Raw genomic sequence first — 26314 nt, 5'->3', positions numbered from 1 at the left:
GCTCTGTGAGTCAGTCTAGAAAATTATTGAAACTGAGAGGAAGTGGGAATCCCTGAATTTGCAGCCAGCTGGTCAGAAGTGAGGCTGGCCTGGGGACCCTTGAGCTTGCTGCTGGCATCTGCAGTGAGGGCAGTGTTCAAGAGGACTGCATCTGTAACCTGTGAAGTTTAACTTGGTAGTTGATGTCATGGTTATTGTAATGTGGTATGTGCATTATATCTCAATAACGTGGTTATAAAAAGTTGAATAAATGTTCAAACTTCTTGTCCCAGTAATGCTAAACTTTAGTTGGAACCACAAGAAATCGCTGATATTGGATCATTTTTTACATACAGAACAGCAATTTCATAGAGTTCAGCCTTACAGCTATCCTAAGATGTGGTCCCAGATTTATGTATAAAGGTGTTCATTACAGTGTAATTTTATAATAACACAGTTTTAGAAACAAACTAAATGCTGAAGAATAAAATGATTACACAAACTATAGTATATTTATATGGTAGAATATAATCCAATCATGTAAATTGTGCCTTTGAAGAAATGTTTAAAACATGATCAAATACCATGTAGACTAAACCAAACCCATTGTTGTTAAGTTGATTCCAACTCATAGCGATCCCATAGGACAGAGCAGAACTGCCTCACAGGGTTTCCAAGGCTCTAAATCTTTATGGAAGCAGACTGCCACATCTTTCTCCCGTGGAACCACTGGTGGGTTCGAACCACTGACCTTTTGATTAGCAGCTGAGCATTTTAACCACTGTACCACCGAGACTCCTTTCCATGTAGACTACGAGATGCAAATTTTGGGAAAATATCTTCATTTATAGGCATAATAAATAAATATAGAGAAATACAGTTAGCATATTAACAGTAATTATATCTGAAAGGTAACATAATTACGGGCAATTTTCATTTTTCCTTTTTTCTCTTTTTTTCTTGTACCTTACATATTTTCTACAATAAGCCCATATTACTTTTATAATTAGGAAATAATCTCAGAATAAAAGGAAAGCAAGAAAGACAGAGATACTAAATTCAAAGATAGTCAAATATACGTGGAGTTCTTCTAAATTCCACTTTTTAATCAAAACAGAATTCAAGTTGTCAAAATTCCAAATCAAGATGTAGATAATCCTTGGTATGCATGTAGATTTACAGCCCCCTTACGAAAACTCTAATGTCAGCATTCTAAGGTAAAAAGAGATAACCTTGCTGTTTTATTCAGACAATTAACATGTAACTAGTTATTCAAAGACAGCTGTCTTAATCTGAAATCTCCAGTAAACAAGAACCCACAACACTCTGTTCTAGTTCTTTAATAACAATTCTTACTGCCAAGAAGTACTTATTTATTTCTAATCTGCAACTGCAGATAATTCTCCCTTGTCTAAACCATGTATAAGTCAGAGACAGAGCGTTTATGAGAGCTAATTCTTCGTCATGCACTTGTAGAAGTGGCTTGACCAAAAGACGATTTCAATTCCTGCCAGCTATTAAGAACTGTGGATATATTGGTTTCTTAACATTAGAATGAATCGAACTCTCCTTAGCCCCAAACTTTTCCTCCCAGATTCCCCAGAGTCCTCTCTGTTCAGCACTCTAATATCTGCAGCCTGGCTGTGTCAGGTTAAGGTCATCTAGTCTGTTAACTTCCTCAATCCAGGTGATGGTGAGTTGATACTGTGATTACAAGTTGATATTCATAAGAAGATGCAGCACAGAGACACTTGAGGTAAAGACAATAAGACAAAATTTTCTTGTACCTCAAGTTTAGCACAAAAGGCAGCTTAAAGTGGCAAGTGCCTTATATGAACATTTGGAGCTAAGGGGAAAAAAGAAAAAAGATTCAGAGGAAGAGTCATTCACAGTTTATTACATAACTGTGGTAACAGTTATGGTTGAGAGACAGCTTCATATTGAATCTAGTGAAAGACCCTACTCTGCTGTGAGCCCTTTTCATATTGCCTAGAAATAATTAATCACACCGAAATGAACAAAAAACTACTGAAAACACGTTAAATTGCCTAGATGATACATCTAATTATACTTGAAATTATATACTTACATGTTTACTTTGTTTGTCTTCATCACTAGAATGTACACTCTGAGAGGACAGGAGTTTTTGTCTGCTTTATTCATCACTTTAATCCCAGCACTTGGAACAGTGCCTTAAACATTGTATAAACTATTAAGCGAATAGTTCTTCCACACAATGGAACACTATACAGCTATTAAAAATGATGATCAACGATTACTGTAAACCCTCCCCAATCACCATTAATTCAACATTATAACAACTATAGCCCTGTAACTTATTTATGTCATATTGCTAGTGTATGCAGCCTCCCTTGCTAGGTTATCATTTCTTTGATAACTCTTAGAAACAAAAAGAGAAGCTAAGGAAGCAGGAAATTACAAATGCCAGCCTATTAGCCCTCTGAGGATATTAGAGTTTTCATAGAGGCCTATAAATCTACATTCATACCAAGTATTATCTACATCTGAAATACCAAATATATTATGTATGTATTTTCCTGTATGTTGTTGACTTTTTTATTACCTTTTTTTTAAAAAACAAATTGCTAATATTTGGTCATTATATATTTCCTAAATGAATGGTTAGTAAAAATACAACTGCAATCACTTGGGAACATCTGAAAAAAAAAACACTATAAAATATTAGGAACCACTATTAAGAACAAACAATAATCACTTTTGGAAGAGTGCCTACTTAGGTCTGAGATGACAGAACTTGACTTAGCCTTGAGTATGAAGAAGAGGAGAATTCCATGCAACCGGATAAGAATATAAGCAAAGGTATGGGACTGTGACACACAAGACAAAACTGGGCAGAGTAGACCAGTTATCATTGACTGTTAACTTTTAAGCTAGGCCCTGGCAGGCCAACCTGCCTTCCTTCCCCAAAGTTAAAACCAAATCAAAGCCATTGCCGTCTAGTCAATTCTGACTCATAGTGACCCTTCAGGACAGAGTAGAACTGTCCCATAGGGTTTCCAAGAAGCAGCTGTTAATTCGAACTGCTGACCTTTTGGTTAGCAGCCAAGCTCTTAAGCACTGCACCACCAGACCTGGCCTAAAGAAGAGGCAGAGAATAGAGCCAGGATCCACAACATTACCTCTCCAACAGAAAAATTCCCTGAAAGTAATCTGAGTTCCGACTAGTAATGTTTCGGCCATAGTTTTCTCACAAATCTCGGTTGTTTCTGAACCTCTCGTCAGATACAGTCCAGCGAACACACAGAACATGAACAAATTGGTTTCTGAAGCCCTTGTTTCACAGTAATTATCTGGAACCTGAGTAATAGCTGCTAAAAGGTAAATAAATAGTGCAGTGATGAGACAGTTTAAATGTAGATAAAGTGTTGCAATTAACAAGTTATGAGATTCAATCCAACTTTTTCTAGCAATGAAATCTTATTGCATCAAAGACAACTTGAAATCATGAGCTGTCTGCCAGGACTTTTAAAACTCTTGCTAAATACTGACTTTTAATTAGAACAGTATTTTATTGCAAAAAGTTTGAAAATCTAACAACTGGACTACATGCAGAAAAGGAAAAACAAATGAGATGAGAGCACGAAGGACAATTTCCAGAATTAGTTAATTCACCTCTCTTTTGGCATTTGAATATCTAAAAAAAAAAAAAAGGAGTATTAATAGCAAACAAATAAACTTGCCTGGCAGAGTTCTTATAATACCACTATATATGTATATAGTAAGATGCCTTTTTAAAAACAGCCGTTTGAAAAATACTTTTGAAAAGCACTTTTGTGTAGAAGCTAATTCTTCATAACATCACAGAGGAAACCTGTCCATTAAAGTACCTTTGCCTCCCCCATTAAGCTGATTTTATTAAACTGATCAGTTGTTTGGAGGTTGGCTATTATGGCAGAGCTTGCAGCCATGTCTAAAGGATTTCAATAAAATAATTAAAAAAATATTTTTTAACCCTATGCCAATCAAATCCTATGCAAGTCACACATCTATGAGCTGCATTCAGTCTTTTGGGGTCACCAATTCGTCACCCCTTTCAGTGTGATGTATTCAATATCCCCCCTCCTTACTACAGTGAACTTTGCACCCTTAATATCTCACCAGGATCCTAAACATTAGCCTTTGCACTAGTAGTTTATGAAATATTGCCCATTATCTGACTGTGAGTCCCAGGACTCCCGCAGATAACAAAATGGCAGCTCCTAGAGAGACACGTTAGCATCATTCCTGCACCATCCTCAACACCAATTGGCAGGGCAGCATCACCGGTAACAAGCTCCTGGAACATGGCTAGTCCCACGGTAGCCAAGCTCAACTGGCTGCATCCCAGCACTGAAGGGAGTCTGAACATGTCAGTGCGATGGATAACACCACGGTAGCCAAACTCTCCAAATTATGAGCTGAAGAGAGGTGACCACATGTCAAAGAAATCCTACAGAGACTACCCAAAGAAGAACTTCAAGCCACAACTGCTTACTTCTACTCTTGGAAAGTAACTGCAATAGACATAGCATACTTTTATGCAACACCACAAGAAGAAATGGCTTCTTTGGGGCTGAGGTATGGGCAACCTGGGAAGGGCGGAAAAGACCTCGTGCTCATTTCTATTTCCCATGTTTCATTCTGGCGTGCCCGTACATCTTAATAGATCACAAATGTTTGCTCCCATCCAGTTCTCATTATTTTGTTCTGCAAAATCATACCTCTTTTATTTACCCAGGAATAGCAAATTGATGAATTAACTGGATGCAAGTTCAGTCATACCGCTTAAATCAGCTAGCTTATACATATCACTGAAAAACAGGAACATTTGCTTGAAACCCAGGAAGTGAACCAGAAAATTCTAATCATCTGTTCTGTTTTTGTGTGTACTTCCAACGTGAATTACCAAATAGTAATCTCTTAGTATGTGATTTAAATTATTAATTTGTATATATATTACATAAAATGCATATGGTAGACTATATTTTACATAAAAGTCTTACAACTGCTGATGACGTTATTGCTAACTATGCAAGAACTTTAAAAAGCATGACTGTAAAGTCATTAAAACAAATTTTCAAGCAGAGGCTGGATGATCAGGTAAAGATCTGTCAGGTAAAGATTCCTGCATTGGATGAGGGCAGGGGTAGTGGGGAATAGACTTCATAACCTCTCCAATCTCTTCCAACCATTATTACACAATAAAGCACAGCCACTGAATCATAGCTATAGAATTTTCAAGAAACACAGTAAGATCCTCTGCACAATTATGTTAGTCCAGAAATAAATTTACCACGCTTAATTTCTAATTTACCTCTCAGGCAGATGATTTTTTTAATTTTTATTTTGCAAAATGTTTTAAAATTATACCAAACATAGCTTACAGTCTTCAGAAGTTGACATTTTATGATACCAAGACATATAAATCATAACATGCTAAATGTTCAATAAATTTACCATTATCCATATGAATGATGACATAGCAGCTATGTGTATAAAGCAAAATAACAAATAGGGTTCAAATTATTTTAGTTTGGCCTTGAAATACATGTTGAGATGGTTCATGACACTCCATTTATTGATAATAAGTGCTGTCCTAAGTACTTTACAACTATTATCTAATTTACTCCTCACAACAACCCTATGATGAATGTTCTGAGGCTTAGAGGAATAAAGCTATTTGCTCAAGGTCACTTAGCTAATCAGTAGCAGAGCAAAGACTTGAACCTGCCTTGGAGGGTATCTGACTCCAGGGCCCTGTATCTACCCACTAACCACATGACTTCCATTTAGCTTCCTTGTTTCTTTACTTGTAGGCAACATTAAAATTATTTTTGTTTCTGGAGTTTATACCGTTGAACGTGGGAGGAAGCTGTCTCAAGCCGGCTGGCAGACTAAGGAAATCTAATTTGAGTTTTAAAACGTGAATTGAACAAAGTTGGCAGGGCTCGGTGAAAATAGGTATATGCATGCCACAACCATTGTAAATGGGTTCAATATTTCCAAAAGCTATCTGATAACATGGAATGAGAGCTATAAAACTTTTCTTGCCCTTTGACTCAGTAATTTCAGTCTTTGGAATATACCCCACAGAAATAACACAAAAGAAAAAAGTAATTTGTCAAAGATACTCATTCAGGGACTATTTGCTAGTGAAAAACTGAAAACAACCCAAATTTCCAGTGATAGGGCAATGACTCAGAAAACTAGGCTATACAGAAGAAGAAAACTTCATAATCCCTAAAAATGGTAAATGGAGACTGCATGCATATATGGACATATGTTTAAGAAAGAGTTTTAAAAGTAGAATATAAATTAGCATATTAATCTAATGCATAATCCTGTACAACCAAGTAAAACAGTATATACATTAACAATAAGAAAAGATCATTTTGAATTTATAAGGAAGTACATACATCTCCCTTTTCATTGCTGAAACTCCAATGCCAGAAGATCACTTGGCATATAAAAACCCATTACCATCGAGTCGATTTCGACTTTTAGCGACCCTATAGGACAGAGAAGAACTGCCCCATAGGGTTTCCAAGGAGCGCCTGGTGGATTCTAACTGCCAACCTTTTGGTTAGCAGCTGTAGCTCTTAACTACTACACCACCAGGGTTTCCACTTGGCATATGGGTTGTGCTTAATAAAAACTTAGAGGTTTAAATTATATGGAGGTAACTTTTTTAACTGAGAGCTGGCTGTATCTTACATGTATTAATATGCTGTCAGTAAACGCTACTTGTGTATTTGTGTGTGTATGTGTGTGTGATAACTTACTATATGCTAGGCATTCTTCCAAATATTTTCTCTATATTCTCTCATTTAATCCTCATACAGCCTTATGAGATAGGTACTATATTATCACTCCTCTTCTCAGAGGAGGACACTGGGACACAGAGTAGTTAAGTAATTTGCCCAAGGTCACACGGGCCATGGCAGAGATGGAAGTTCAATTCAACTGGACTCACTATAGGGCCTATGTGCAGTCATTATGTACACTGTCTTCCCTAATTTGGAAGATGTATCTAGATCTTGTTCTTTCCCATTCGTCATTACTAGATTGTGTTTTCAGTTTTTCTTCTTTGTCACTGCTATTTGATTTATAATACATGGAATTCTTGGAGCAAAGAGCGATAACATTTTGGAGAGGATGGGAGCTAAGACTACCATGGGCACATGGGATAATGGCAGAAGGAAAAAATTTAAAAATTGGAGAAAGGAAATACTCAAATGAAAATGAATCTAAGAAATAAGATGTCTGGTAACAAATATAGAAGAACATTTTAAAACTCGTTAGAAATATATTATTTTTTAAATAAAATTTATGATTCACAGTTGCCTAGTTTCTTACATTTTGCAAAGTACTTTTCATTTATGATCTTATTTAATCATCGTATCATAGCAGGGTGGAGAGTATAGCTGACAAATGAGGAAACTCAGATTCAGAGATTAAGTGGCTCATCCAAAGCAGGATGCTTGTCATTAGCTGAGATGAGACTTGGTCCCAGGTCTTCGTTTTCAATAAACCTAAATACTGATGCTGTTGAAGATGCACTGATAATTACTGGTGATTGGAATGCAAAAGTTGGAATGAAGAAGAAGGAATACTAATTGGAATATATGGCCTTGGTGATAGAAACGACACTCCGGAGATCACATGATAGAATTTTGCAACAACTTCTTTACTGCAAATACCTTTTTTCAACAACATAAATGACGACTATACACATGGACCTCACCAGATGGAAAACACAGGAATCAAATCGACCACATCTGTGGAAAGAGATGATGGGAAAGCTCAATATCATCAGTCAGAACAAGGTCAGGGGCTGACTGCAGAAAAGACCATCAATTGCTCTTACGCAAGTTCAAGTTGAAGCTTAAGAAAATTAGAACAAGCCCACGAGAGCCAAAATATGATCTTGAGTATATCTCACCTGAATCTGAAGACCATCTCAAGAACAGTATGACGCATTGAACACTAATGACCAAAGACCAGAGGAGTTATGGGAGGGCATACATGAAGGACATCATACATGAAGAAAGTGAAAGGTCATTAAAAAGACAGGAAAGAAAGAAAAGACCAAAATGGATGTCAGAAGAGACTCTGAAACCTGCCCTTGAACACAGAGTCACTAAAGCAAATGGAAGAAATGATGAAGTAAAAGAGCTGAACAGATTTCAAAGGGCAGCTTGAGAGGACAAAGTAAAATATTATAATGAAATGTGCAAAGACCTGGAGTTAGAAAACCAAAAGGGAAGAACACACTAGGCATTTCTCAAGCTGAAAGAACTGGAGAAATAATTCAAGTCTTGAGTTGAAATTTTGAAGGATTCTATGGGTAATTTTGAATGGCACAGGAAGCATCAAAAGCAGATGGAAGGAATACACAGAGTTACTGTACCAAAAAGAATTGGTCAACGTTTCAGGAGGCAGTATATGATCAAGAACTGGTAGTATTGAAGGAAGAAGTCCAAGATGCACTGAAGTTACTGGAGAAATACAAGACTCCAGGAACTGACAGAATACCAATTGAGATATTTCAACAAATGGATACAGTGCTGGAGGTACTCACTTATCTATGCCAAGAAATTTGGAAGACAGCTACCCGGCCAACTGACTGGAAGAGATCCATATTTGTGCCCATTCTAATGAAAAGTGATCCAAAAGAGTGTGGGAATTATCAAACAATATCATTAATATTACACGCAAGTAAAATTTTGCTGAAGATCATTCAAAGGCAGTTGCAGCAGTACATCAACAGAGAACTGCCAGAAATTCAAGCCGGATTCAGAAGAGAACATGGAACAAGGGATATCATCGCTGATGTCACAGAGGTCTTGGCTAAAAGCAGAGACTACCAGAAAGATGTTTACATGTGTTTTATTGACTATGCAAAGGCATTCGACTGTGTGCATCATAACAAATTATAGACAACACTGTGAAGAATGAGAATTCCAGAACACTTAATTGTGCTCATACAGAACCTATACATAGACCAAGAGGTAGTCCTTCGAACAGAGCAAGGGGATACTGTATGGTTTAAAATTAAAAAAGGTGTATGTCAGGGTTGCACCCTTCCACCATATTTATTCAGTCTGTATGCTGAGCAAATAATCTGAGAAGGTAGACTATATGAAGAATGTAGCTTCAGGATTGGTGGAAGACTCATTAACAATCTGTGATACGCAGATGACACAATCTTGTTTGCTGAAAGTGAAGAGGACTTGAAGTACTTACTGATGAAGATCAAAGGCTACAGCCTTCACTAAGGATTACGTATCAACATAAAACAAAAATCCTCACAACTGGACCAATAAGCAATATCATGATAAATGGAGAAAAGACTGACATTGTCAAGGATTTCATTTTACTTGGATCCACAATCAACACCCATGGTAGCAGCAGTCAGGAAATCAAACAATGTACTGCACTGGACAAATCTGCTGCAGAAGACCTCTTTAAAGTGTTAAAAAGGAAAGATGTCATTTTGAAGACTAAGGTGCACCTGACCCAAGCCATGATATTTTCAGTCTCTTCATATGCATGCGAAAGCTGGACAATGAATAAGGAAGCCCAAAGAAGAATTGATGCCTTTGAATTATGGTGTTGGCAAAGAGTATTGAATATACCATGGACTGCCAGAAGAATGAACAAGGCTGTCTTGGAAGAAATACAGCCACAATGCTCCTTAGAAGCAAGGATGGTGAGACTTCATCTCACATACTTTGGACACGTTATCAGGAGGGACCAGTCCGTAGAGAAGGACATCATGTTTGGTAAAGTAGAGGGCCAGCGAAAAAGAGGAAGACCCTCAATGAGATGGACCGACACAATGGCTGCAACAATGGGCTCAAGCATAACAACAATTGTGAGGATGGCGCAGAACCGGGCAGTGTTTCATTCTGTTGTACACAGGCTCTTTATGAGTCAGAACTGACCTGACAGCACCTAACAACAACAACAAAACACTGATGCTGTTGAACACAGGTACAAAGCCCTGTGCAAATATTTTCTTTAAATCACTCAAAGCTCATGAAGGTCTATGTCGTCAGCATAAATTCATTGAGAAAAGTCCAGAACACAAACATATTGTAAAGAGAATCAAGGATGAGAACTAAATATATAACAGGATTCTTTTAAATCAAGAAGGCAGATGAAGGCAAGGCTATTATCTATGTATAAAGTGTTTGGGGAATGTCATGGGCATGAGGTTGGTATGTTTGAAAAGACACAAAACCTAAATCCTTCTGTCTAAATCCTTATAAGGGCACATTATGACAGAACTCTGTCATCCATGGTACAAAATACACAAAATGAATCTTTGCTTTATCTGTACATTCCATGGAACCATCTGCATGCTGACTGAGGTGCCCTGCATTTATAAATGTTTCCAAATGTCCTCTCCTTCTCACCTGGTTCTGTCTGAAGGGGGTCCATTCTCTCTTTAGAGGTCAGCTCAAATGCATCCTCTTCCAAGAAGCCTCTTCAGCTCCTCCAAGAGAAAATAATCCTCCCTTTCCCAGACACTCATAGCATGTCCTAGAACATCTTGTTACTGATCCTTCCCTCTTGTCTCAGCATGATACGTGTATAATTTATCTTTGGGACTCCTATGATTGCTGACACAATAACCTTGCACACAGTAGTAGTTTACCGAATTGATACAAAATTCAGTAAACTGAAGTCCTATCATGCTCTAAGAGTTTATAAACCTTTACCGAGATTTGGGCTATTCAAATTCCACTAAAGAAATTACCTCAATAAAGGACTCTCTTCCCTTAAAAATCTTCTTGTTTCCTTATAAATCATGTTTTATGTTGACCTTTTTTATCAGAATATTTGCCTTAATTTGCTGCATTAGCGATTACCTTACCCGTTGCCATCAAGTTGATTCCGACACATAGTGACCCTGTAAGACAGAGTAGAACTGACCCATAGGGTTTCCAAGGAGCATCTAGTGGATTTGAACTGTCGACTTTTGGGTAACAGCTGTAGCTCGCCATAGCTCTTAACCACTGCACCACCAGGGCTCCACATTAGTGATTAGTACTGGCAAATAGCAGCCCCATCCAGAAGTTTAAATTATAAAGTTTATTTTTAATTTCTTTCTTTAATAGGGGAAGAGTAATTATCAAATTTAAGAAATTTGAGATTTGTTTTTGCCACAAATTTTATAAATTTTCTTCCAGATCTTATTCAATATGGAAGTGAGTGCCTCAAAGCCAAACTTCAGTTCCTTGAAGTCTCTTTTTGAATAGAAACTGATGAATAAACTACTGGTGAAAGAACTTAGAATGTCAGAGCAAAAAATACATCACTTCTACCAAGGTCAACTGCTCTTCAGGGACAAAAATAATGTTCTTTTTTATTAGCAATTTGGAATAACAATTAAATAGCATTCATTTTAGTGAGACTTTTATATAAGAACAGAGAAAACAATTCTTCCTAGTGGTTATGAAAATACAAGAGAAAGTGCTGCGTTTCTGAAACACAGTAATCCCTATCTTCCCTGGGTCACAGGTAGTAGTGGTGTGATCCTCAATTAAAAAGCCTACTTATGAGGAAAATAAAGACCAGGGAATAACAAGAATACTACTGAGGCTTGTAATAAAAAGTGAGGTAAGAAAAAGATGAAGCGATTATTTTCAATTATACCACATCCTATGAAATATCAAAAAACTCCCATTACACTTTGTATAACATGAGGAAAAGCTCTTTGACTCATGAATGGGCTAATCCAACAGCTATTCACATAATTCCTGTGCTTTTCAGAAAGAATAGCAATCAATGATCAAAAAGCAAAGTACAAGTCACAAAAGGCATGAAATCTTACTTTTTCATCATCTTCAGTAAATGGAGTACCTTCAGGAATCTTATTTATCGCTTGAGCCACACCAATAATCTCGCCGTCACTGCTTCGGATAGGCATGCACAATAGTGATTTTGTCTTGTATCCAGTTAGCTTGTCAATTTCATCATTGAATCTTCGATCCTAAAAATAAGACAGAGAAAGCACTAACTGCATTGTCAACGAGAAGGACAGTGAAGTGGATTTCTTTATATGATTCTTTATCACTGAGAGGAAAGGTTGGCAGCTCAAACCCACCAGCCTCTCCATGGGAGAAAGATGTGGCAGTCTGCTTCTGTAAAGGTTACAGACTTGGAAACCCTATGGGGCAGCTCTACTCTGTCCTATAGGGTCACTATGAGTCGAATCAACTCGATGGCAATGGGTTTGGTTTTGGCTTGGTTTATCACTGGGAACTTGTACCCTTGATTTTTAATCACAGTAACAGACTTGGTTTCATGTTGAACTCAAAGGAATAAAATGATAGGAAATCATTGCCATAAATTTTACCATGCTAAATGAGAAAGACTTTAAACCTGACTACAACATACCAAATTTGGAAAGGGTCAAGTGTTTTTAAGAGAACCCCCTAGTATGCTATTTATTAAAATATGTTATTTCGCAAAGACATCTGGCTATGAAATATCATATTAGAAAAATACATGAGAAACATATATTAAAACACAATAAAAAAATGCAGAAAAGCACTACTTTACCTCTGGTCAAGATAATCCTGTGAAAAAAGAACCTATGAGTCCATAGTGATACTTCAGAAATAATCCTTCCCCACACCACCCCCCAAAAAAGTGGGGTAGGAGATAAAAATCTTCTTTATAGAATGCAAGCTAATAAATGTAGAAGGAAGAATAGAAATATATAGTCTCTATTTTGCAACTACCAACATAATAATGGATGCAAATAAGGATTATCAATGAATGTCAATATCACTGGCTAAAAGGTCATTGTTAAACAAGATGTTCACACAGTCTCAAAATATCACCCCAAAGATGACTTATTCATTACAAAAGACATCTTTACAGTTGAGAGATCTGGTGGACACCACCTTTAAACAAGTAACCAAACTTAGCATCACCATTAAGGAGACAAAATGACATCATGCGCCTCCTAACGTGAAGCAGCAGGAAGAATACATCACCTATGGAGTATTCTTATCAAATGTGTAGTAAGAATCTAATCATACAGCGGGGAAAAACAATGAAAGTATAGATTATTGGTTATTCAACTAGAAGACTGAGCTGGACTCTTCAAAAATGTCAATGGCATGAGAGACAAAATTAAAAATAAATAAACCCACGGGCTGTACTGACGTAAAAGAAGACTTAAGAGACCTGAAAGCCAAATAAAATGTGTGATCTATCACTGGAAATTGTATTTTAAAAGATCCATAAAGGACATTTTTGGAAGGAAAATTGGAGGAAGTTCAACATGGGCTTTACGTTTGATAAATGTTACATTGTATCAATATAAACTTTCTTGGATGTGGTAGTTGTATTGTAATTACGTAGGAGATTGTCCTTGTTTTTAGGATATACATGCTAGAGTATGGGGGTGGGAGGGTGAAATGTCATGATACCTTCAAATTTACTTTGAAATGGTCAAATACATACATTTAAAAAAAAAAAAAAAGATTGGCTACTGAGAGGATAACAGGCACTGAAAATGCTCCAAGGAAGATGATAAACTGGATCCAGGCTCACGACTTCAAGCTAGGGGCTGGAATACAGCTTCTCCCAGTGTTCTCCATACCCCTTGGTTAAAGGAGGCAACAAACAACAAAAACAAAGCTTTTCAACTTACCACCATCTGGAGAATAAATTTTATCTGACTAAAGGCTAGCGAGTAGGGTAATGGTGGTTCAGTGGTAGACTTCTCCCCTTCCATGTGAGAGACTTGGTTCAATTCCAGCCAACACACCTCATGCACAGCCACCTCTGCATGTGGTTATGATGCCGAACAAGTTTCAGTGGAGCTTCCAGACTAAAACAGACTAGGAAGAAAGGCCGAAAATCAGCCATTGAAAACCCTATGGAGTTTTACTCTGACACACATGGGCTCGCCATGGGTTGGAGTGGAATCAGTGGCAACTGGGGATTCATGGAAGCCACCCTAAAATCCTTAGTCAAGGAAGGGAGAATAGAGGAGAAAGGAAAATTGTAATCTAAACTAAACCAAACCGCAGTCTCAAAATGAGCCTGCAACCAAGCTTTCAGAAAAGCACTAATTTGTATTAATTTTTAAAAAAATAATTTACTGAGTAACTACTATGTGCCAGGACATTAACTAGGAGATATAGCAGGAAGCAAAAGAGGCATGATCCCTGCCTTCATAGAACTTGCAATCTAAGAGATAAGGCAGACAACATGTAAGTGTATAATTATATATTGTGGTAAGTGATATCATGGAAAAGAATAAGTGCCATGAGAGAGACGAACAGTAGAGATCTATTTTTATGGGAGTCAAGGAAGGTCTCTCTGAAAATAGAACAAGTAAGCCAAGACGAATCATGAGTAGGAATTTTCCAGGCAAAGAATTATGGAAGAACCTTCCAGAAATATGGAAAAATGCATGTGAGGGCTCTGAAGCAGGCAAAAAGCTTACAAGTTCCAAGAACTCAAAGGTCAATGTGCTAAAGCACAGGGAGCCAAATGGACAGTGGAAAAGGGATGTATGTGCCAGATGGTACAAAGTCTTAGAGGCCTATAAATGCAATGGAAAGCCACTGAAGATCCTGAGCCAGAAGAATGGCATGATTCACTCTCTAGCACTTAGCACTCTCTCAAATTATACTATTTTAGTTATTCTTCCACCATTAGAATATAAGATACAAGACAATAGAGATTTTTTCTGTCTTGTTTACTGTTGCATCCTGGCATACTTAGATGTTCAATAAAATATTTTTGAATAATGGTTTATATTTTTTAAAGATTGTATCACAATTATATAAAAAACAGAGAAGTTAAAGAAGCCCTATGGCACTGTGTTTCATTCCTTGGCGTATACTTAGAGACACTTTTGCACATGTACAGATGAGAGAAATACAAATGTTCACTGTAACATTGATTATAAAAATAAAAACTTGGAAACTACCTGTTATTGGTTGATTTGTGTCTCCCCAAAAGATGTGTTTGAACCTAATCTCTGGTACCTGTGAATATGACCTTACTTGGAAACAGCATCTTTGCACACGTAATTAGTTAAGTTCACATGAGGTAATGCTGGAGTAAGGTGGGCCCTAATCCAATCTGATTGTGTCCTTATAAGAAGAGTAGAAGAGACACAGACACAGAGGGAAAACAACCACGTGAAAACACAGGCAGCTTACCATACTGCCACGAGCCAAGGAACATCTGGGGCTCTCGAAACTGCAAGAGGCAAGGAAGGAAACTCCCCTAGAGACTTAGGAGGGAACATGGACTGGCTGACACTTTGATATTTTACTTCTAGCCTCCAGAACTGTGAGAGAATAAATTTCTGTTGTTTTAAGTCACCTAGTTGACTTTGTTACAGCAGCCCTAGAAAATTAATACAGCATCTGAATGTTGGTCAATGGAAAGATAGATAAATAATGATCTATTGATTCACCTATTCAGTAGTACAAATGAGTAAACCAGAGCTACATATAGCAATATGAATGATTATCAAAAACATAATATTAAGTGAAGTAATTTAGCTGCAGTCTATTACCATTCCTTTCACATTACCAATATTTTAAAATAATACTAAATATGTTTATGGATTCATAGATATGAAGCAAAATTATAAAAGCATGCATGGGAATCATAAACATTAAACTTATATTAGTGGTCACCTCTGGGGAACAAAGGAAGAAATGACATCAGAGAGAAGCACAAAGAAGGCTTCAACTCTAACAAAGTTTTATTTCTTAAGAAAAACTATCTGAGGTGAGGCCAAGATGGTAGAGTAGTCAGATGCTTCTTGTGGTCCTTCTTACAACAAAGACCCAAAAAAACAAGTGACAATCTAGGAGTCCTGAACATCAAATACAAAGTTGAGGAGTCAGACTGAGCAGCCGGGGGAGAGACAGAAAAGTTCAGAAGCAGCAAGGATTTGCCAGACCTGACTTGGCCAGCACCTTGCAGGCTGGATTGACCAGCGCACACGGGCTGAGGCAAGCAGTGGCACTTCGGATGCATTTTCCACACCAGGAGAAACCAAGCAGTGGAAAGTTTGCACAAACCTGTGGAGCCAGGGGTAAGCAGCGCTAGATGTGCAGAAGTTAATTGCAAGCATCTAACCTACTGCTCGGGATCAAAAAACCCTTTCCGTGCCCGGCTACCACAAATGGCTGCCCTGACAGGGAATACAACAGACAGTCCCTGATGGAGCAGGAGAAAAGTGGGGTGTAGAACTCAAATTCTAGTAAAAAGACCAGACTTAATGGTCTGACTGAGACTGGAGGAACCCCAGAAATCATGGCCCCTAGACACTCTGTCAATCCAGCACTAAAACCATGTCTAAGGCCAACTCTTCAGACAAAGATTAGACTGGACTGTGGGACATAAAATGATACTTGTGAAGCGTGTGCTTCTTAACTCAAGTAGATATATGAGTCTAAATGGGCAGTTCCTGTCTGGAGGTGAGATGAGAAGGCAGAGAGGGTCAGGAGCTGGTTGAATGGACACGGGAAGCTGGGGGTGGAAAGGAGAAGTGTGCTGTCACAGTATAGGGAGAGCAATTAGGGTCACATAACAATGTATGTATAAATTTTTGTATGAGAGATTAACTTGAATTGTAAACTTTCACTTAAAATACAATAATTAAAAATAAAATAAAATAAAAACCGTTTCCCCTCTGAGAAGTACTTCCTTCCCATCCACTCATCCCCTCCCTGCTCTGCTCCAGCCAGAGCAGTTCCAGCTCCAGCTGGCTTCAGCGATTGCCATGTCCCTGGGCCAGAAATGGGTCTCATCAAGTGCCCCGAGCCATTCTCCCAGCTTTGAAGAGGGAACAAATTAGCAAATAACAAACAGGAAAAATAGTCTGCCAGCTCTCCTAAACCAGGACCTCAGGGCAGGTACAGCCCCTTTGCCTAGGCACAGGAATAAGGGATCTACAGACTTTGAATGCCTTTCACCCTGCCTAGACCTGTGTGGGCCCACTTCAACAGCACAGGCCCTCATTAGTATAGTACAACAGGGTATATACCTGAAGCCTATTTTCAACTACAACAGCTAAGATGGAGTGGCAGATTCCTGACACCTGACACCGCCCTGCCCATTAAGCAGGATCCTCACCTACCCACATTAGGGGCCTGAGGACTGGTGTTTCCACCCACTCCACCTAGCCACTCACAACAGCGGTCTGAGAATAAGTGGTGCCTCCTAGTCCTTACAGGCAACAGCACTGGGTACCCAAAGTCTGGCTGCAAAACCCATCTACCTACAAGCTCTAGGGAGCAGGGACACACCTTCCACCCAGTCACTCAGGGGCACCCATCAGCCCCCTACCTTGCTCAGCACATAACCCCCTACTGCAGCCTGATACCTGTGCCTGCTCCAATCACCCCTACATAGCCCTGCCTATCTAGGACTGCAGGTGAGAGGCTGTACCACACACTCGGTGACTGATGACCTGGACACCTGAGCTGAATCCACATGAGAAAAGTAAATGGACTCCTGGACTCACATACCTAGTAGCAGCTCTAACTACCTCGTGACAGGACACGAGACATTCAAAGACGCCAAAAATCAAAGTAGCTCACATGACCAGCCTATCTGGGCATACCAAAACAAAACCAGAAGCTAGGATACAGTAAGCAAACAAAAAATAAATAAATATAATAACTTATTGATGGCTGGGAGATGAGAGTCAATATCAAATCACATAGAGAGACAGACCATGATGGCTTCAGCAAGCTCCCAAAACAAATAAACAAAAAACCTCCTGGAGAAAGAGAGGGTTTGGGAATTACTGGAGGTAGAACTCAAAAGATTAATATACAGATCTCTTCAAGACATCTGGAAGGAGATCATGCAAAATGCAGACCAAGCTAAGGAACACACAGAAAAAGCAATAGAGGAACTTAAGAAGGTTAAACAAGAGCATAATGACAAATTTAACAGGCTACAAGAATCCATAGAGAGATAGCAAATAGAAATCCAAAACATTAACAATAAAATTTCAGAATTAGACAGCTCAATACAAAGTCATACAGGCAGAATTGAGGCAATGGAAGTCAGAATTAGTGAGACTGAAGATAAAGCCCTTGACAACAACTTACTTGAGGAAAAATCAAATAAAAGAAATTTTAAAAAAATGAAGAAACCCTAAGAATTACGTGGGACTCTATAAAGGGGAATAATCTATGAGTGATTGGAGTACCAGAACAGGGGGGAATACCGGAAAATACAGAGAGAATTGTTGAAGATTTGTTGGCAGAAAACTTCTCTGATATCATGAAAGATGAGAAGATATCTACCCAAGATGCTAATTGAAGCCCACACAAGGTAGATCCCAAAAGTCACCAAGACATATTATAATCAAACTTCCCAAAACCAAAGATAAAGAGAGAATTTTAAGAATAGCTAGGGATAAACAAAAAGTCATCTACAGAGGAGAGTCAATAAGATTAAACTTGGACTACTCAACAGAAACCATGCAGGCATGAAGGCAATGGGATGACAAATACAAAACCCTGAAGGAAAAAAACTGCCAGCCAAGAATTATACATCCATCAAAACTGTCTCTCTAATATGATGGCAAACTTAGGGTATTTCCAGATAAACAGAAGTTTAGGGGAAAAAAAAAAAAACCAAAATTACAAAAAATACTAAAGGAGTCCTCCAGGAAGAAAATCAATAACATCAGACAACAACTCAAGACTAGAACACAGGACAGAACAACCAGATATCAACCCAGATAGGGAAGTCACAAAAATAAATCAAAGCTAAAACATTGAAAATAAGTAAACACAGATGTCAACATGTAAAAGATGACAACATTAAAACAAAAAAGAGGGACTAAATAATGTAATCACTGAACTTTCATATGGAAACGAAGTCCAAGTGAAAACAAGAAATAAAAGATTGGTTTAAACTTAGAAAAATAGAGGTAAATAATAGGGTAACCACAAAGGAAGCTAACAATTCTACACATCAAAATAAAAGACAAGAAAAACATAAAGACTCAGCAAACACAAAATCAACAACAATGAAAAAGATGAAAAGAAAATACATAAAGAAAAACAACTTAGCACATAAAATTAAGTGGAACAAAGAAACTGTTAACAAGACCCAAAAAAAAGACACCAAAATAATAGCACTAAACTCATACCTACCAATAATTATGCTGAATGTAAAAGAACTAAATGCATCAATAAAGAGACAGAGAGTGGCAGAATGGATTAAAAAAACACAATCCATCTATATGTTGCCTACAAGAGACACACCTTAGACTTAAAGACAAAAACAAACTAAAACTCAAAGGATGGAAAAAAATATATCAAGCAAACAACACTCAAAAAAGGGCAGGAGTTGCAATATTAATCTCTGACAAAACAGACTTTAAAGTAAAATCCACCACAAAGGATAAGGAAGGACACTGTATAATGCTTAAAGGGTCAATACACCAGGAGGACATAACCATAATAAATATTTATGCACCCGATGACAGGACTCCGAAATACATAAAATAAACTCCAACAGCATTGAAAAGAGAAATAGACAGCTCCACTATTATAGTAGGAGACTTCAAAACACCACCTTTGGTGAAGGACAGAACATCCAGAAAGAAGCTCAATAAAGACATGGAAGATCTAAACGCTACAATCAACCAACTTGATCTCATAGACATATACAGAACACTCCACCCAACAGCAGCCAAGTATACTTTCTCTTCCAATGCACATGGAACATTCTCCAGAACAGACCACATATTAGGCCACAAAGCAAGACTTAACAGAATCCAAAATATAGAAATATTACAAAGCATCTTTTCTGACCACGAAGCCATAAAAGTAGAAATCAATAACAGAAAAATCAAGGAAAAAAAAATCAAATACATGGAAACTGAACAACACCTTGCTCAAAAACTACTACTTTACAGAAGAAATCAAGGATAGAATAAAGAAATTCACAGAATCAAATGAGAATGAAAACACATCCTATCAGAACCTTAGGGACACAGCAAAAGCATTGCTCAGAGGTCAATTTATAGCAATAAATGCACACATCCAAAAAGAAGAAAGGGCCATAATCAAAACATTAACCCTACAACTCGATCAAATAGAAAGAGAGCAGCAAAAGAAGCCCTCGGGCACCAGAAGAAAGCAAATAATAAAAATTAGAGCAGAAATAAACAAAATAGAGAATAGAAAAACAATTGAAAGAGTTAATAAGACCAAAACCTGGTTCTTTGAAAAGATCAACAAAATTGATAAAACACTGGCCAAACTGACAGAAGAAAAACAGGAGAGGACGCAAATAACTCCAGTAAGGAACAAGATAGGTGATAATCACAACAGACCCAACTGAAATTAAAAGAATCATTACAGAATACTATGAAAAATTGTACTCCAACAAATTTGAAAACCTAGAGGAAATGGACAAATTTCTAGAAACACACTACCTACCTAAACTAACACAAACAGAGGTAGAACAACTAAACAAAGCTATAACAAAAGAAGAGATTGAGGAGGTAACTTTAAAAACTGCCAAAAAAAAAAAAAAAAAAAAAAGCCCTGGCCCTGGCTTCACTGGAAAATTCTACTAAACTTTCAGAGAAGAGATAACCCCAGTACTACTAAAGGTACTTCAGAGCATATAAAATGATAGAATACTCCCAAACTCATTCTATGAAGCCACCATAACCCTGATACCAAAACCAAGTAAAAACACCACAAAAAAACAAAATTACAGACGAATATCCCTCATGAACATAGACGCAAAAATCCTCAACAAAATTCTAGCCAACAGAATTCAACTACACATCAAAAAAATAATTCACTGTGACCAAGTGGGATTCATACCAGGTATGAGGGATGGTTCAACATTAAAAAAACAATCAATGTAATCCATCACACAAATAAAACAAAAGCTAAGAACCACATAATCTTATGAATTGATGCAGAAAAGATATTTGACAAAGTCCAACACCCATTCATGATAAACACTCTCAGCAAAATAGGAATGGAAGGGAAATTCCTCAACATAATAAAGGGCATTTATACAAAGCCAACAGCCAACATCATCCTAAATGGAGAGACTCTGAGAGCATTCCCCTTGAGAACAGGAACCAGATAAGTGTGCCTTTTATCACTACTCTTATTCAGCATTGTGTTGGAGGTCCTATCCAAAGCAATAAGGCAAGAAAAAGAAACAAAGGGCACCCAAATTGGTAAGGAAGAAGTAAAAGTACCCCTATTTGCAGATGATATGATCTAATACACAGAAAATGCCAAAGAATCCACAAGAAAACTATTGGAACTAATAGAAGATTTCACCAAAGTATCAGGATACAAGGTAAACATACAAAAATCAGATGGATTCCTCTACACCAACAGAGAGAACTTCAAAGAGGAAATCATCAAATCAATACCATTTATGATAGCCGCCAAGAATATAAAATACTTAGGAATAAATCTAACCAGAGACGTAGAAGATGTATACAATGAAAACTGCAAGACACTACTGCAAGAAACCAAAAGACAACTACGTAAGTGGAAAAAGATACCTTGCTCATGGATAGGAAGCCTCAACAGTGTGAAAAGGTCAATTCTACCCAAAGTGATCTACAGATACAATGCATCCTGATCCAAATTCCAACAGCATTTTTTAATGAGATGGAGAAAACAAATCACCAACTTCATACGGAAAGGGAAGAGGCTCTGGATAAGTAAAGCATTACTGAAGAAGAAGAACAAAGTGAGAGGCCTCACACTACCTGATTTTAGAACCTATTATACCGCCATGGTAGTCAAAATAGCCTGGTGCTGGTACAACAACAGATACAGAGACTAATGGAACAGAGTTGAGAATCCAGACACAAATTCATCCACCTATGAGTAGCTGATATTTGACAAAGACCCAAAGTCCATTAAATGGGGAAAAGACAGTCTCTTTAACAAATGGTGCTGGCATAACTGGATATCCATCTGCAAAAAAACTGAAACAAGACCCATACCTAACACTATGTACAAACACTAACTCAAAATGGATCAAAGACCTAACTATAAAATCTAAAACAATAAAGATCATGGAAGAAAAAATAGGGACAATGTTAAGAGCCCTAATATATGGCAAAAACAGAATACAAACCATAACTAACAATGTGCAAACAACGGAAGAGAAACTAGATAACTGGGAGCTCCTAAAAATCAAACACTTATGCTCATCAAAAGACTTCACCAAAACAGTAAAAAGACAACCTACCGACTGGGAAAAAATTTTTGGCTACGACATATGCGATTAGGGTCTAATCTCTACAATCTACAAGATACTGCAAAACCTCAACAACAAAAAGACAAATAACCCAGTTAAAAAATGGGCAAAGGATATGAACAGGTACTTCACCAAAGAAGACATTCAAGCGGCTAACAGACACATGAAGAAATGCTCAAGATCATTAGCCATTCGAGAAATGCAAATCAAAACTATAATGAGATACCATCTCATCCCAACAAGGCTAGCATTAATCCAAAAAACACAAAATAATAAATGTTGGAGAAGTTGTGAAGAGACTGAAATACTTACACTCTGCTGGGGAGTATAAAATGGTACAACCACTTTGGAAATCGATTTGGTGCTTCCTTAAAAAGCTAGAAATAGAAGTACCATATGATCCAGCAATCCCACTCCTTGGAATATATCCTAGAGAAATAAGAGCCGTCACACGAATAGAGATACGCACACCCATCTTCACTGCAGCACTGTTCATGATAGCAAAAAGATGGAAACAGTCTAGGTGGCCATCAACAGACGAATGTATATTCACACAATGGAATACTACACAATGATAAAGAACAATGAGGAATCTGCAAAACATCTCACAACATGGATGAATCTGGAAGGTATTAGGCTGAGTGAAATTAGTCAGTCACAAAAGGACAAATACTGTATGAGACCACTATTATAAGAACTCAAGGAAAGATTTAAACACAGAAGAAAACCTTCTTTGATGGTTACAAGGGTGAGGAGGTAGGGAGAGGGTTATTCACTAACTAGATAGTAAACAAGAATTATCTTAGGTGAAGGGAAGGACAACACACACTACAGGGGAAGTCCGCACAACTGGACTAAACCAAAGCTAAGAAGTTTCCAGAATACAACCAAACACTTCGAGGGACAGAGTAGCAGGGGCAGGGGTCTGGGGACCATGTTTTCAGGGGACATCTAGGTCAACTGGCATAACGAAGTTTATTAAAATGTTCTGCATCCCACTTTGGTGAGCGGCGTTTGGGGTCTTAAAAGCTAGTGAGCGGCCATTGAAGATGTATTAATTGGTTCCAACCCACCTGGAGTAAAGGAGAATGTAGAACACCAAAGTCACAAGGAAAGCATTAGCCCAAGAGACAGAAAGGGCCACATAAGCCGGAGACTGCATCAGCCTGAGACCAGAAGAGCTAGATGGTGCCTGGCTACCATCAATGACCGCCCTGACAGGGAACACAACAGATAGTCTTGATGGAGCAGGAGAAAAGTGAGGTGCAGAACTCAAATTCCAGTAAAAAGACCAGACTTAATGGTCTGACTGAGACTGGAGGAACCCCAGAAAACATAGCCCCGGACTCTCTGTCAATCCAGAACTAAAACCATTCCCAAAGCCAACTCTCCAGACAAAGACTAGACTGGACTATGGGACATAAAATGATACTCGTGAAGAGTGTGCTTCTTAGCTCAAGTAGAGACTAAATGGGCAGCTCCTGTCCAGAGGTGAGATGAGAAGGCAGAGAGGGTCAGAAGCTGGTTGAATGGACAGGGGAAGTCAGGGGTAGAAAGGAGAAGTGTGCTGTCACAGTATAGGGAGAGCAATTAGGGTCACATAACAACGTATGTATAAATTTTTGTATGAGAGACTAACTTGAATTGTAAACTTTCACATAAAGTACAATAATAAAATAAAATTTAAAAGAAGACTAAAAAGAAATCATGACCTTTGTGGAGGATGATACAATACTGGAATAGAAGAGACCAGTCAGGAAGACATTTCATGCATCCAGGTGAGATGTAAGGACGGTCTAGGCTAAAGTAAAGGCAATGGAGGCAAAGAGAGATAGGTATGTTGGAGGTTGAGTTTACATGACTTCTTTATGGATTGTTGAAGAAAGGAGGAAGAGAGAGAGAAAAAGAAGCCTCAGGTTTTAATCTGATTAACTCTTCAGATGGAAGTGCCATTGACTGAGATGGGGAAAAGTGAGATGAAGGTGAAAGTCTACAAATGAAAAGAGTCAAGAAGATTGATAAATTAGTTTATTAAACAGGGTGAGATACTTCCTTTGACGTAAGTCAGCGGTTCTCTACCTTGGCTGCATATGAGAATTACCTGAGATGCCTTCCAAAACTACCAATGCCTGGGCTCCACCCCATCCCAAACTGAATAATTAATAGCAGGCACAGGTATTTTTTAAAATGCTCCCCAGGTGATTCTCACATGAATACGTTTGAGAACAGCTGGTGAGCTCGAACAGCCAACATTCTGGTTGGTAGGCTAGCTCTTTAACCATTGCCCTACCAGGGCTACTTCAGCACTATCAATGGTCACAAAAATGTTATAAATCCTCCCTACCATCTACCCAACTCTCTACACCCACCCAATAAACTTGTAACTTGAGGAGAAAAATAACTGTGTTGATATATGTGATCATTAATGACCTTCCAATTTAAAAGCTGGAAAGGAAGGTTTATTCCATTAAGTATTGTCAGAGGCTGATTAACCAGTAAGCAAGGTACACACGGCTTAATCATGTTTACTTACTAATCTGTAGTGCACAATTTTACAGGTGAGATTGTGCACTACAGATCAGTAAATAAGTAGAAGTAAGCCCGTGCGTACCTTGCTTATTAAATAATCCATCCCTGAATATTGTTATTGTATGCTGTCGAATCAATTCTGACTCACAGCAACCGTACAGAACAGAGTAGAACTGTCCCATAGGGTTTCCAAAGCTGAAATCTTTATGGAAGCAGATTGCAACATCTTTCTCCTGCAGAGCAACTAGTGGGCTCAAACCTCAGACCTTCCAGTTAGCAGCAGAGTGCTCAACCATTGTATCATCAAGGCTCCTTCATTAAGTGTTAGTGGTTTTAAAAAAATAATGCATCTCAAAATACTCTTTGTCCATGTCTTCATTACAAACTACTTATAATTCTCACAAATTAACTAAAAACTTAATATAATCCGTCTAACAGGAAGTCAGAAGAATTGACACAATTTTGTACTTCCTAACATATGTTAATGTCTAGATTTTCCAATTTAACAAATCAAGAAGAATGAACCCAAATTTGAGACATAAATTAATTTTAAGAGATGAAGAAAATTAGGGAAATAATTAGATAAGGCGGCATATCACTCTGATGTTATAGAGAAGGAAAGTTTAATAACAGAAAATATTTCAAAATATATTTCAGTAGCCAAGTAATAACCACAAATGGGTATAATAGTAGGGGAACACAAAACAGAGAGCCCACATCTAGTCTAAGATCAGAAAAAAATCTTCCAAAGAAAGTGAATTATTTAACCTGGTACCCAAAGGATCAGTAGGAATTATCCAGAAAAAGGAGAGATAAAAGTGGTGGGAAGGGGTGATAAGGGTATCTCAGAAAGACGGATCCAGAGCCCAGAGGCAAGAGACAGCTTGTCAGTTTGAGAGACTGAAAGAAGTGGAAGCTAGCTTTTGAAGGAAAGAGTCAGACAGGGCAAGAAAGACTGGCTGGAGGCTGAGGGGGTGCCTAGTGGCCAGGTTTAGAAATTTAAACTTTATCACAAGAAGAAGAGAAGCTAGAAGGTTCTAAGGAGATGAGTGGGCATGACACGACTGATTGTTCATTTTAGAAAGACCACTCTGGCTACGTGTAAAAAATGGATTGGAAGCAAAAGATTCAGGTGAGAGATGAACCATCTCTGGACTGGCAGCAGTAGGTGTGGTAGGAAATGGACTGAGTTGAAAGATACTTAGGAGGTGATGATCTGATGAAAGGTTGTTAAAAATGACTCCATATTTCTGGTACATGTACCTGGTTGGGTGGTGGGGTGATTTACAGAGTGAGGAACTCAGAGAGGAACAGATTTTTTTTTTTTTCCTACACTTTTCTCTTTTATTGCGTTAAAATATACATAACAAAATTTACTATTTTAACCATTTTTGAGTGTACAATTCAGTGCCATTAAGTACATTCACAATGTTGTGCAACCATCATTACTATCTACTTCCAGATCTTTTTAGCATCCCAAATAGAAACTCTGTACCCATTAAACAATAAC

General features: G+C 37.9%; 1 protein-coding gene across 1 annotated transcript in view; it reads right to left on the bottom strand.

Moving 5' to 3' along the window:
• Positions 1–26314, bottom strand: part of PDE11A (phosphodiesterase 11A) — a 436579-nt gene that overhangs the window by 374137 nt on the left and 36128 nt on the right. Inside the window, exon 2 of the mRNA XM_004375469.1 lies at positions 11843–12001. Coding sequence (XP_004375526.1) covers positions 11843–12001 — 159 coding nt within the window. The remainder of the gene's footprint in view (positions 1–11842; positions 12002–26314) is intronic.

This window comes from Trichechus manatus, unplaced genomic scaffold (genome assembly GCF_000243295.1).
Source record: "Trichechus manatus latirostris isolate Lorelei unplaced genomic scaffold, TriManLat1.0 scaffold00037, whole genome shotgun sequence".
NCBI classification, from domain to species: domain Eukaryota; kingdom Metazoa; phylum Chordata; class Mammalia; order Sirenia; family Trichechidae; genus Trichechus; species Trichechus manatus.
Note: the sequence above shows the minus strand (reverse complement) of the source record. Positions and strands in the feature narration are given on the sequence as shown.